The following is a 13,741-nucleotide window of genomic DNA, read 5'->3' on the forward strand; positions in this document are numbered from 1 at the left end:
AAGGTGTCAACCGATTTGACCAGATTTAATAAGATGTCAGGTGATTCAACTGATATCTCAGATCTTGAAAAACTTTTATAACATTCCGAATAACTTCAGCATTTTCAAATTGATCTCAAACCAATTTAACAACCTAATTTCAAAAGATTTCATCGATAGGTTAAGTTAGTGGTTGGTAGTCTCGTGAAAGATGGTTCATTCTGATGACACACGTGAAGTGTTAATTTTTAACACATCAGCGGGCCACATCTTGTTTCGCGTCGTCGTTTTACCAAAGTGAAACATTTTCCTGTTCCAAAAGATTTCTTAATAGGGTGGAAATGGTCCGAGAGACTGTAAAACATACAAAATAATAAGTAATCGAAGAAAAGGTCCCACTTTATTGCTTTTGATATTTCAATTGTGTTTTACGTGAATCAAGTTACATATTCTACATGATGGTAGAAAACATACGAATCAATAAACAACTGAGTCATGCATTTGGAGAAAATAAAAAGGTTTTTTTTGCTGTTTGATTCGAGCTATCATAACTATTCTTCCACTAGATCTGGTTAGTGTTGTTTTGTCAGATTCATGATGAACGAACAACCTTCTCCTGGGAATTTTCTTGTCAGTCGTCTGTCCGTGACACGGATGTTTCTGATTCTTATTCGGACTGTTTTGCAAATTTCTATAGATTGCAGAATATCGCATCTTCGTCGGTCTCGATTCTTTGTTTACAACTGGCTCAGAGGATCTGTTTTGTGCAATCACAAGATCTCGTTATGCAGATGTCAGTGATAATTAACATCAATCGGCATGAAACTTTTGTCGTCTTTTTCGTAACTGACGCTACTTCTTAACCTATCGAGCTTTTAGCTTGCTATTCAAAACTAAATTCCATGCTCAAAAATTCCTACATTCTCAATCGTAAATTCTCAACCGAAACATTTTCGAAACAGAGGGATAATCGCTACGAAACTGAAATTATTACCAATCTCTCGACGGACACAACTGGAATAAACTTTAACTTGGTTCTGAATTCGCTCACTAAATCGAAACTTACTCTACCCGACACGACACGGCAAAATTCATACTCTTCTTACAATAACAACTTTACCACATACTCGCCGCTTATAATTACATGGACTCAATCGTGACTCAAATGTAACCAATCGTCGACTTTTAATCATAAACTAAACCGAAATTTACAAACGCAATCGCAACGCATCCAGATTCAAAATTTTATAATCACAATAGACTCAATTTCGGCCATTCGCGAGCTACACGAGAGGCGACACTGAAAAAGACGATCCACGAATCGACCCTGTACAGCAGAATTTCGAATTTCGGCGCAAAGGACAGTTTTTGGCGGGGAAACGAAGAGCACCAGCGGCAATCGCGTCCGCCTTGGATTTCCGATTTCCACGATGCAGGGATCCTCGTTGGGTCCCCCTCCGCAGCATCCACATCCTTCCTTCGAAATCGTCGCTATTCCGCCAGCCTCAATTCCCTCGAAATCGTCACCGACTCCCTGCTTGATGACGTCGAAACTCGAAAAACAAAAATAAACAAAAAGCCTGTAACGTCTGTCACTATTCGCTGCAGTGTCGCCTCTCGGAATCTCGAATGCATGACTACAGTTCTGCCGTTCTTTTTCAACAACCACAATGCTCGATACCGGGATCCAGAACGCCACCTTACAGTGTGTGATCCTAAAAGTAATGAGCTTCGAAACTATCTTCAGGGCGAAATCCGTTGCTTTATTTCCATTACAACATAAATCGATATACCGTCGAGTCTTTTAAATTTTTTATTCAAAAAGTTCTTGTGAAAAAACAGGCCTTGTAGACTACTTTGCTTGAAATAAATCCAGTGTCGAACAAGCTCGCTCTAAGTATTCAACTTTTGCATCCGACAAATGTCTCTGTCGAGTTGCTCAAGACCGTGACTTCTGACTGCACCACACAAAAATGACAAGGGATATTATTGAATTTGATACTCATCGGATCCAGGCTCGTACCCGGTTTATCCTCAGCCCCACACGATGGTCTCTATCCACGGAACGTAGTGATAAACGCGTGTGTAAGTCCCGGGTTTTGATAGTCCGTAAGATCTTGCTAAACTTATAAAGCCGACTACCTCGTTCATGCAGTACTTCTTTTTACTGTATATTATAAGAGAGCCTCCGCTGTTACTCTGAAAAAACGGGCCACCCTCTGTACGTCAAAAATTTCATACGTCGTGACATTCCACGAAATCAGTTGAAGACATTCTTTCAGTAGTTTATGCACCTGGCATGCATCGCTGCCACCTTTTCCACCACATATCGTCAACTCTCCAACTACTCCATTAGGAAGCTTGGTGTTAAAAGTCCAGGATGAGTAGCTTGCCTTGCAAGTTGCCTCGTCGAAGAAAGGAAGTATAAGTTTTAGAACGTCATTCGAGCCTTCATCTTCGTCTGTAAAAATAACCATCAGAATTGATGGCGAAGTAAAAGAGGAATATTGCTGGACTGTACCTACTGTACATGCATTCATTATTATTCAATCAAAAAACGACATATAAGAACCTTACCCCAATTACCATGACTCCATTCTGTCGCTATAGCTCTCGGAGTTCTCGTGGTGAGTGGGTGGATCCAGGCGTTGAAGGACACCCTGGACTCGAGAGGAAGAAGCGCGATGTCGTGGAACACAGAAGGAAGCTTATATCCAAGCAAAACCGGTCGATCTATCAGTTCTAAAAGTAAATAAAATTCCATGTTTCGATTAAATCGCACAACTGTAATGCACGTTCACGCTCAGTGTAAAATTCAGGATGATTTTCGCTGCGCAGAAGACTCACTTTGCCTTGCTATTGCACCTGGTTCATCGTCGAACAAGTTCCCGGTTAATCGATTGGCTTATAACCGGAATATCTGCACAGTGAATGAATCAGGCGCCCTGCCATTCGCTAATTCCTGCAACACAACCTCGCAGGAACTTTTCCAGAAATGAAAAAAAGTTTTCCGGAAACGAAGACAAGTTTTCTGAAAACTTTTTTTACGTGTTAATCAAATGGGGATTTTGTTTTCTGAAAACTTTTTTTCATTTCTGGAAAACTTTGTTTCATTTTTGCATAAATGACCCGAAGGAATGGGGGGAACCCCCCCTCGAAATGCCGCCATTGTGCGCCAGAACTCTTATATCTTTACTACTAGGCTTCGATCGCTCATTCTTGTCGTAAAATATCGATTATCGTTTCACAGTAACGGTCCAATCTTCAACTTTGAATCTGGAGCCTTGATTGATTACGTAGAAATCGGAAAGAGATTATCCGAATTATGAATATGCTGTGAATCTTACCCGTTCACCGCACCGTCATAATCCTGAAATTTTACACTCCAATTGAAAATAAAAAGCGATGATCTTCCGCCGTCGTACTTTATAACGAAGACACATAGGTATAAAACAAGGTTACCGCAGAATTCTGACTTTTATACGATTATTTCTGACGAGAAAAGTCCTACCTGCGCCTGAAAACCAGCACCGAAGGCAAGAAAGGCTTTAATGATCCTGCGATAAATGCTTCTGGATCTTCCTACAGGCGTGTAATCTCTTCCTTCCATGTTGGTAGAAAGAATATAACGAGAACTTGCTGTAAATGTGACGCAATAATGATCCTCTAATTCTCGATCACTCGTTACAATGCGTCCGAGATTTTTCTTCGAATTCTTAAAAAATTTTATCAGCCAACGGCTATCGCTTTCTATACACAATCGTGCGAAATGTTAGGAAGTACATGCGCGAAGTGCGGGTTATACGTCGTACAGCGATCGCGAATAAAATTTGATTAGCGCAGTAGACGTAATCGCGATCGGGATTTATCACACTTTGGTGACTCGATTCTCCTCTATGTAGAACCGAACTCGTGGAACTAGTCGGAATAAAACGCTTCAAGATGCGGTTATTCTCGAAGAGAACCGCTTTTCTCTTACCGTTTCTCGTTCTTCGATGCAGTGAAGTTTTCGGAGCCGGTGATAAAAGTCGGGAAAGTGCGTTCACGGTTTATCAACAAGCTTGCAAAAATTATTGCGAAAGTTTGCGTCGCTCCTTATGTTCTACAATTATATTTTGTCTCTGCAGAGTGTAAGGAATACGCAAATTTCGTCTACGTAGATGAGGAGATTCCGGTTCTGCGAATCAATGCTGGTACAAGTTCCGTATCGCGTTGCGGTATCGTCGAGATTCCACTTATAATAGGCGGATCAAAGGCTGCTAGAAAAGAATTTCCACACATGGTTTGTGATGACAGGTTTCTTTCGAGGTATAACGATCATTGGGAATGGGCAATCGAATTCTCGCGAACTGAAAACAAGAAGACAAAAATTTTTCGCCTCTTAAGTTTCTTGAAATCTACCCATAACAGGTTTTTTGCATGTCGTTTTCAGGCTCTGATTGGTTTCGGTGATTCCACCATCTCCTGGCAGTGCGGAGGATCTCTGATCTCCGAAAGCTTCGTCTTGACCGCTGCTCACTGCTTGGAGTCTCGTGACGCGTAAGCTTTCATCAAACTTGACGATATGGTTTATCGTTTAATCAATCGATAACGGTTCAATTTATGCGTTGTGGTTTTCCGTTTCGACTCACAAGGAAGGTATCCCAGATCGATCTCTCCGATTTCATTTCTTTTGCAGTATGTTGTAGTAGACTAAAACTCAAACTACACGTATTTGTTTTCCATTTAACACTTTTTTTTGGTATTGAGAAAATCACATTTTTCATTTCTCGTTATGAGATACCTTTTCCAGTTGGATTGATGAAGAATTATTATATTCTTGTCACTGTAACTGCCGAATCACCCCTTGACATGCCTTACTTTGGAGGGTGGTTTCATTTCCCATAAAGCGTTTAATGGCAGGTAAAAAAAAAATATCTGTTACCTAGTTTCTAGTATTCTGACCAACTTGGGATACCTTCCTTGACAGAGGAGGAACCGAAATGTATCACGACGAATCCCTTCTCTCAATTTTTTTTTTATACATGCGATTAATTGACGAATCAAAGAATTATTGAATTGATTTCAGAGGACCGGCAACTAAGGTGAGAGCTGGATTAACGAACCAGAAAAATCCGGAGGACGGAATGCAGGAAAGAAACGTCGCGGAAAGGATCAAGCATCCGAAATATCAGATGCCTGTTCGCTACCACGACGTAGGCTTGATCAAGGTCGATGAGCCGTTCGATCTGAATGCAGAAATTCGCCCAGCTTGTCTTCATACTGAGAATGATCTTCCCGGCACAAAAGGAATAGCGACTGGCTTCGGAAAGCAAGCTTTCGGTATTTCGTTGGTGAATCACGTAAACATTGTCATAAATCTGTTGCCAGATTTCAAACATCCGACATTTCTTGTACCTGAATATCAAGTTTGTGTTCGGAATCCTGGTTATTCTGATTTTCGTTTCTTCAGATTTTTTACATCTTAATTTTCGGAATTTTGCTCTATCGTGACTTGAATTTTCGGAATCTTGCATTTCTGAACTTGGACCGTGGGGATTCCGACCACTGTTTGAAACTTTGTTGTTTCTTCAAAGTTTGATTTCTATACTTCAAGTTTCGCCACCAAATAATCGGAATTAAGCGCTGTCGGAAATTATCAAATTCGGAACTTCAACCTGGTTTCGTTTCGTTTCGAATAAATTACGACAATGTCATAATTGCCATCAGCGATACTTAGAATTCGGATCTGCACAATGATTGCGGTGAAACCGACTAATTGGACGGCTGATTTTTATTATTTCAGAGGGCGAAAAAGGCAGCGACGATCTCATGAAGGTGCAGCTGACTTACATAGCGGAAAACGATTGCGAGAAAACTTTCAAAGTGGATATTGGCGGAAAACAACTGCCCGACGGTTTGATATCAAGCTTAATCTGCGCCGGTGAATTGGGCGGTGGTAAAGACACTTGTCAGGTGATTGGGAGATAGGAAATGAAATTCAGATTATTAATGCCAAAAAAGCGTATAAAAAACAATTTCTCCGATCGACTTAAAAATGTGTATAATCTATAAATTTATGTAAAAAATTGAAAAAAAATTGTTTAATTAAGTCAATTGAAAAATGTGTACAATGTATAACAATTTTTTCCATTTTTTCCATAGATTTATACATTATACACATTTTTAAGTTGACTGGAAAAAAAAAAAATTTTTGACACGCCCTTTTGGCATTAGTAACGCGAATTGTTTTTCCACGTTTTCTTTCCTGACAGATTCGTCAAGCAGCTTTTGAAATCTTTGCAGGGTGACAGCGGCGGGCCTCTTCAGCATGTCCTAACCGATCCCTATTGCATGTACAGCATAGTAGGTGTAACAAGTTTCGGAAAATTTTGTGGTTTCAAAAATTCACCAGCCATATACAGCAGGGTCAGTTCATTCATTGACTGGATCGAGAGCAACGTGTGGCCGTGAAAAAGTTTTTATTGTTATCCTTACTCTTTTATGGTTTATAATTTTAATTTTTCGCAAGATTTTGGACTCGAAGAGAAGAAAAAAAAAGCACACGTAGTATATCCTGATTTTCGCGATCTCTTTACTTATCAGATCTATTTGAAATTCTTCTCTTCTTTACTTACAATAAAGCAATTACCTATGATAATGGATCTACATTGATTATCGTCGGTCGAGAAAAATCGATATTATCGATTTACCGAAGAAAATATTAACCGCAGTCTACTCCAAGAGATGGAGGCATCGTTTTCACAGCGCGGTTACGAGCAAAGCAATCACCGATGCACTAGAGAATGAATATACCTTCCATTTACTCCCGTCGACTGTTGGCTACACAGCCATAATGATATTCCATCTGTTTCACAGATGGCAGCATCTTGTTGAAAGTAAATTGATCTACCAACAAATCGCGCGTAAAATCCCCTCCTGAGAATCGGAATTCATTTCGATAGACAATTTTTTTTTTTTTTTTTTATATATATAAATTCAACGATGATGACCATAAATATCTGTCAATTGTTCAAATGTCTCAAATAATTTATGAACTATTTTTTTACAGTTATCAAAAAAAACAACATAATATTAATTATGACGAAATAGATATTCAATTTGTGGAAATTTTTTTAGTTTCCTAATTATTAACATTTTTCTGTCAATACACCTTCGAATTATTCACTGTGTATCAATAATTTTCTGTTTTAAACGCAAACTATTGTTATCGAAACTATCGTTTTCGTAATTATTATATTTTTTTTTTCAATCATTTTCGGAGAATACTGATTATATACTGTATATCACAGTTTACATAAGCAAGCATGTCGCAAAATTTTTTTCCTCAAATATTTATATAACTAACCGTGAGTCGGTCTCAAAAATCTATTCTAATCGTAAGAATAATTTCTATTCGTTATTGGAACAATATTTCAATGCATATCATAGAATACGTGATGGAAAAACAGGTCAATTTTTATTCTTTACATTCCAAATTCTAATTGCATATTTAATACGACGAAAAGATAAAACGAAATCGTAAAAAATATATTCGCAACGTTCCCACGATTATATACGTACGAGAATTATAAGTACATAATATGAACAACCTGTAACGGTGAGACCATTTAGCGAAATGTTTTGACGAAGTGTAACGCAACGTAATAAATACGTCTGCATGTATACCGTATCGCATGTAATAATAAGCTTTATTATCAATACATACAATCGGGCGAAGTTGCGACTGCAGTACCTATACCGCGAGTTTATATTCATCGCTGGAATTAAAGTAGGGGGCTAATTGGAATGAAAACATGTGCAGAAATTCATCCAATGAGAACACGATTCGATGTCATGTAGTTCGCAACCCATAAGATAAATATGTTACATACCGTGTACGTGATAACTGGCGCGATGATTGTGTACAAAAATCACGGCCTGGCATTCGTTTTATCATGTGTCACAGGCTTTTCGCTCTCGTGATCTCGCGATATTTTTGCTTGCTCTTTTATTAATCATTATTTTGTTTTTTTTTCTTCTTAAATGTTACATTATTCTTTCTCCGCTTTTTCTTCCAATAAATGTTGGCAACCTTTCGCAAAGTTCAGAGTCGATCGAAACGTTGCAATGAATTCTAGTCTGAAATTGCGGAACGCATGATAAGAGAACCGTTATTATAATATATGTTATCTATTTTATTTTTATTCAGAAGTCTTCTAGTCTGACGAATTTTTTTTTGTCTCTAATATTATTATCTTCGATTCTTTTTTCTTCCCCCTCTGTTTGTCTCTCTGTCACAGAGTCAAATGATTTGTCGCATACATGATTGGTCTGATTAATTACACGAGACGTGTAAATTAGTAATTAGGTCACTGCACTCTGAAATTACGGTATAAATAAAAATCAAATGAAGTTAATTGATATGAATTTCTGATTGGTATTCTAGTGGACTGATTAATTTTGAGGAATTGAAAGATGATTATTTCGTGATGTAATATCAGAGACGTTTACGAGAGCTTAAGAATGAAAATTTCAAACGTCTAATTAACTCTAACCTTGCGACTCGTCTCGCTCAAGTTGCTATATAGCTAGTTATATGAACCCGTCGCACTTTACTTTATATATCTTAACGTCGTCGTTGAAAATAGATTGTCAGACGAAAGACGTGCACTTGGTTTGGCTAGAATCCAGCTCGACGATTCGTTTCAAAGTTAATATTACTAGAACTTAGAGTGGGTAGGGATGTATCGCAATGTTGTTTTTGCACGGCAGTCAAGCCCACGTCTTTCTACAATTGTTATACAAAAAACTCCTCGAGATTACATACACACTCTCTCCCTCTCTCGCTCTATTTCCATAATTCTCTCTGCGACATTTGCAGCGGGTACAAGTCCGCTTGAATCATTTTATAGATACAGAATAGTGATATAATTATGCAAAATTCTTCTTTACTCGATGAATTTATTATTTCACGTTCACAACTTTAACGCCCAGTCCGATAATTAACGTTCTTATAATTATAACACGCGGCTAGTTGCGTTTATCTTTCAGAAATACAGCGTTGAATTGACGAGAGTAAAAAGTAAGAAAACGAACGATAAACCCGTCAAGTATCATGATTAACGCTCTGAAGGTAAAATAAAAGTTTTTATTAAGATAGAAAAACTACAAAGGAAACAAGAAGTATTAATTTCACGAACCGTATTTCGATGATAATAATTAATGGCTGCGCCGCGGCGCCGTTGAATTTGAGCTCGCGTTTCCGTCTTGGAACCGAAGCTGATTATTCTTCACGATTGCAAACGCAGCTCGAATCTTCAAGTATGTCTTGATAAGTCTTTGATTGTGAGTGGGACTGAGAGCCACTGCAGTCGGACACCATAAACCGTGCAGCTTTTTCTCTCCACCTTTATTTATTCGCCAAGATTGCAGACGACTCTGAAGAGCGTTGAAGCTCGCGGGGTTTTATCCTCAGGATGTAACGTATATGCACACGGTATTATACACGAGTTGCATTCTATCTGGGTGGCTCCATCAATCCTCTCCGGAGCTATTCGAGCTCGTAACAAGAATAAAAATAAAAAATTGATATTTCTCCATGGCGTTACACGTCGTCTTTCCTCCTCGATGGATACCTACGATCACAGTGAGACAACAAGTTTGATAAAAGTTCAATGAAGCGATTGATTGTGAATATTTTGAGAGTTGCAAAAGCAACTTAATTGCACGAATAGCTGATGTTAAATAATATTTACTTAATTCTTAAGAGAGAATTTGAATGAAACAATAATTGATAAAAAATATTTATCGACTCAAATAAATCGGGGAAAAGAAATGAATACATGTATAATTATCACAAAATAAGTGATGGGTTACGTTAAGGTGTGAAGTTAGCAGGCAATATTGGATGTCTATTTTACACGTACGTGTTTATCAGACTTAGCATACATGTAACGTGTACGATTTTACTCTTGGAATTTCTTGCGTCCACACAGTACGAGCCGTTAGATTTAACGTCCTACCTACGATATCGTGCAAAGTAGTAGAGCAGGTCGGGAACACCTTCGAGTTTATCACGAGTAACTCCTCTAGCAGTCGAGAGTAAATGTCAGATAGGAAAACCGGCGAATGGATGGCTTGTTGGCTGCACATTGATTTTTGCAGCATAACTCGATCGGCTGCAGAACACGGGGAGAAAATAATTCTGCGGTCAGAAATTGCCGTTTTATTTTTATTTCTTCATAACAATTTTCTTGTTTATTCCGCTAATCGATTCTGCAGCAGAATAAGCATCGAGTGATTATATAGTTGCAGAATTTATTACTCGTCGATCACAAGTTGCGACCACGACTCGATTACCTTGCCAAAATATTTCATACCGCGAGGCTCGAAATTGCAGACAATTAATTTTCCCATTACTCAATCGACGCGCGTAGGTATATCGTTTACATACACTTTTCATATGTATGTTGCGAGCCGAGAGAGAAGAAGAGACCGCGAGGTGCGGTGCAAAAATTCGCTCGAGATCGTTCGTGTATATAGATGCTTACAACAAACGAACCAAACATTCCGCAAGGCGATCAGGCGCAGTTGATTCGTCTAATATTAGCTCTCGCGAAAATGGATTTTTCGCGAATCGTCCTTGTCCGCAATTTCTCTGAAAGTTTTCTACGTCACCGTTTCCGTGGCAATAAAATTTCAGACGAATCGGGTCACGGCCCACAATTTTCGCAAGATAATTATAAATTTGCAATCAGCAAACCGCAGCAACAAGTGGCATCGTACCATATATTATGTACATTATTTTGCGTCGTGGTTAAATATTTTTCCGCATAGATATAACGCGCGAGTATTACAGTATGGGAAGTTATACCGAGCGGTGTTATTGTATTCGCAAGGGAAAGTAAAAATAGTCTCACCCTGCCAAATTTACAACACCGCATCGTCTGCAAGAATTTTCCGACAGTCTGCATGCATGCAGGTTGCCAATAACCGCTTTGCGATTTACTCTGTGCGAATTCATACGTGCCTGTGTATTATCTTCGTTTGAAATTAGCTTCGCGAATTTTCTGCGGCTGTATGAGCTAGCGCGAGAGCTCGAAGTGCCACTTGAGTTTTTGCATCGTTCGACTCTTGAGTCAGACCATTTTTACACCAATGGCTCGCGGCTAAAGACTTGCCAAAAAAAAAGCTCGAGCTTCTTAAGAGTCGACTGAGAGAAAGTCGACTAGATTCGACGCGTGCACGATGTGCAGGTATATAATTGCACGTATGGTAAAATTCGCGAACAAAGCTAGCGCCCGAATTATTTGGGCCAACGCGCAATATATCAAATCAAACACCAAAGTGTGCGGAAATAAAAATTGGCTTCTTTTAGAATCCTCGGTTTATGTCTGTACAGAATTTTTTTTTTTTTGTTTATACACAAATATACTTCTCGGAATTAAATAAACACGATAAAATAAGTAAAGTTAATTTTTATTTCTGGGTCACCGTGTCCGCTTGAGTAAAAACAACTTTGCAAATTCAAAATCACGCATCGTAAAATTAACATGACGGGAGTATGTTTAGCAGGGAAAATTGTTTTTCGGAATCCCTGTTTAATATTAACGTTATTGCAAATTTCTTTCCGTGCCCTACTTTATACGTATATATTATTATAACTCTTGTGCGAATATGTGCTGATCTTTTTTGTAATCCTATACGCTATCGAATATATTAGATTATTCAAAGGGTTCACACGTTTTGTGACATTTTTTATACCGGAACACGTGTCGGGTATCGACGCTCAACGACTCGTACTGTTTAAAATTGGAAGTGACAGCGAGACAGAAATTTTATTCACAACTAATTAAGAAAATGATTTGTCATGTTGTTACAGATATTATTTGTTGTGTTCGTCGGTCCGACTTGTCAATAATCGTTAAACTCGAGATTTTGATACTCGAACAAATTCAACGATTAATCGGCAAAATTTATCGACGGATATTGCGCATATCTAATTTTATAAATAATAATTCAATAAAAACGGGGTTGAGACAGATTGCAGGTCTTTAATCTTCTTACTTAAGTCGGTATATATGACCAAATAATCTCTTCTCGTCTCAATTCCAGTTTGAATGTCATTGGCGGACGATTTTTTGACACTTTTTCTTTATCCAAATAATGTACGAGTTGAATGCAAATTTTCCTCAATTATTAATTAAAACTATGTACAGATTTTTATGTGTATTTGATTATGACCCAAGCACTGGCTCACGAATTTATTCGACAACTTATCTGTGTATTAACTGGATGGATATTTTACAGGTCCAGATTTTCGATTTCTGTAGCCGTTAATCTATGTAGAATATGATAGGCACGTACTATTTTACACGAAATATTTAGATACCGCAGAGCTTCGTGCTCGCAGTTATAAATAAACATGAGTGTTAATTATGACAATTTTACGACTTGTATTTGAGCCTCGGCTACAGGCAGTGCAGGAGGCGTTGGTGCAGTCCAGCAACGATCGGTGAGGCGATAAAACTTGGAATTAACGATTGGAAATAATATTATTAACGTTCACCTGCGTCTGATAATCGGAGTGGCCTGCAGGTTTTATCGCAGTAACAACGGGTTTCGTGAATAAAATTTTGCGATCGTCAAACCGCGCGACGGGTCTATTATACAGATTTATTAGCAAGGCGAAACGATTATAATTCCTAAACAACAAACGATACAAGTTTTGCCGGATCAAAAATTGACGAAGGTATAATCCGAGAGTCCATGTCCTTGGATCTGAGAGTATGGAACACTCCTTGAAAAAATTAAATTTTCCCCGCGGGTACCGTAAAACCTCGGTTCTGACATATACGTGTAATACACGCCCCTCGTGATTTATAGCCGACAAGACTGAAAAAATTCATTCATTCGTTACCGATGAATATATCATGTGTACGCGATAGTGTGAGTGTGCCAGTACGTACGTGCAAGTAACCCGGAGTCGAGGACCCAGATGGAAGAGAGATAAATATATATAAAACCGATATTTCGTGCGTGAAAAACACAGATACTCAACCAGAGCCGGCTTATAAATAATTTTTAATTAACCCTTTAGATGTATATTGCAACATTTTTTTTATAAAAGTATAGCGTCGACTTGCCCGTCACGCGTTTACTGAAAGGCGGAATCCGACGTTTTTTTCTCTTTCTTTATCGATGGCTTTATCAATGTCATTGGTCCGCTCTTCGTTTATACTGTCGATCTTCTTCCATATATGCATGCTTAAGTTCAAGGACTGATGAAACAGGGCTTCCTATCAAGAGAAACTAGTTTCATTGGACTGTATATAACGCAGAGTATAGTTTTGTCCGAATCTTAAATCGAATGATAACCATTTTTAATGGCTTCACAACGCGCGAATTTCTACAAGCTATGATTCTCGATTCTCAAGCTTCCGGCGAAGTTCGAACTGTGGCTAAACTGTTCTTGCTGTCGTTTTGTTTCGTTTAAAACAAAATCTGAAATCTCGCGTCAATCAGCGGTCATGTGAAATTCGAAATAAAACTCGAAGCGTGTCGAGGGTGGCCATTTTGATTTTCGTCCCAGCGTTGCCAACTGCTAAATCTAACTAATCAACTCCGCGGTCGATCAAGCAGAGAATTTCGGTTATTAAAAACCACTGAATGAATTCAGAATCGTTTTTTTTTTTTAATTGTGTGATACTTGAGGAGAGTTCAAATTTTGTTTATATCCACGGTGAAAAGTTTTGGAAAACCAAAGTCTCGTAGACCCGGT

General features: G+C 38.4%; 2 protein-coding genes across 2 annotated transcripts; one reads left to right on the plus strand and one right to left on the minus strand.

The window, feature by feature from the left end:
* Positions 1-2,013: 2,013 nt before the first annotated feature.
* Positions 2,014-3,589, minus strand: LOC124413660 (serine protease snake-like). Its single transcript, XM_046894381.1, has 6 exons — positions 3,491-3,589; positions 3,340-3,349; positions 2,827-2,883; positions 2,557-2,721; positions 2,274-2,440; positions 2,014-2,178 (listed from the first exon to the last, which is right to left on the minus strand). The coding sequence occupies exons 1-6, from the start codon at positions 3,587-3,589 to the stop codon at positions 2,014-2,016; spliced, it is 663 nt and encodes a 220-aa protein (XP_046750337.1).
* Positions 3,590-3,879: 290 nt separating this feature from the next.
* LOC124413498 (serine protease snake-like) lies at positions 3,880-6,486 on the plus strand. The gene is made up of 6 exons (XM_046894120.1): positions 3,880-4,015; positions 4,107-4,261; positions 4,412-4,518; positions 5,048-5,301; positions 5,765-5,934; positions 6,265-6,486. Exons 1-6 carry the CDS (start codon positions 3,922-3,924, stop codon positions 6,430-6,432), a joined length of 948 nt encoding a protein of 315 aa, XP_046750076.1. The 5' UTR covers positions 3,880-3,921; the 3' UTR covers positions 6,433-6,486.
* The last annotated feature ends 7,255 nt before the right edge of the window (positions 6,487-13,741 follow it).

Source organism: Diprion similis, chromosome 12 (genome assembly GCF_021155765.1).
Source record: "Diprion similis isolate iyDipSimi1 chromosome 12, iyDipSimi1.1, whole genome shotgun sequence".
Taxonomy (NCBI): domain Eukaryota; kingdom Metazoa; phylum Arthropoda; class Insecta; order Hymenoptera; family Diprionidae; genus Diprion; species Diprion similis.

Coding starts and splice junctions, on each gene's coding strand:
- LOC124413498 (XM_046894120.1), top strand. CDS start 3,922: ATGCGGTTATTCTCGAAGAGAACCGCTTTTCTCTTACCGTTTCTCGTT. Junction 5,302..5,764: donor CTTCGGAAAGCAAGCTTTCG/GTATTTCGTTGG, acceptor TTATTATTTCAG/AGGGCGAAAAAGGCAGCGAC. Junction 5,935..6,264: donor GTGGTAAAGACACTTGTCAG/GTGATTGGGAGA, acceptor AAATCTTTGCAG/GGTGACAGCGGCGGGCCTCT.
- LOC124413660 (XM_046894381.1), bottom strand. CDS start 3,589: ATGGAAGGAAGAGATTACACGCCTGTAGGAAGATCCAGAAGCATTTAT. Junction 2,722..2,826: donor AGGTGCAATAGCAAGGCAAA/GTGAGTCTTCTG, acceptor ATTTACTTTTAG/AACTGATAGATCGACCGGTT. Junction 2,441..2,556: donor ATGGAGTCATGGTAATTGGG/GTAAGGTTCTTA, acceptor TTATTTTTACAG/ACGAAGATGAAGGCTCGAAT.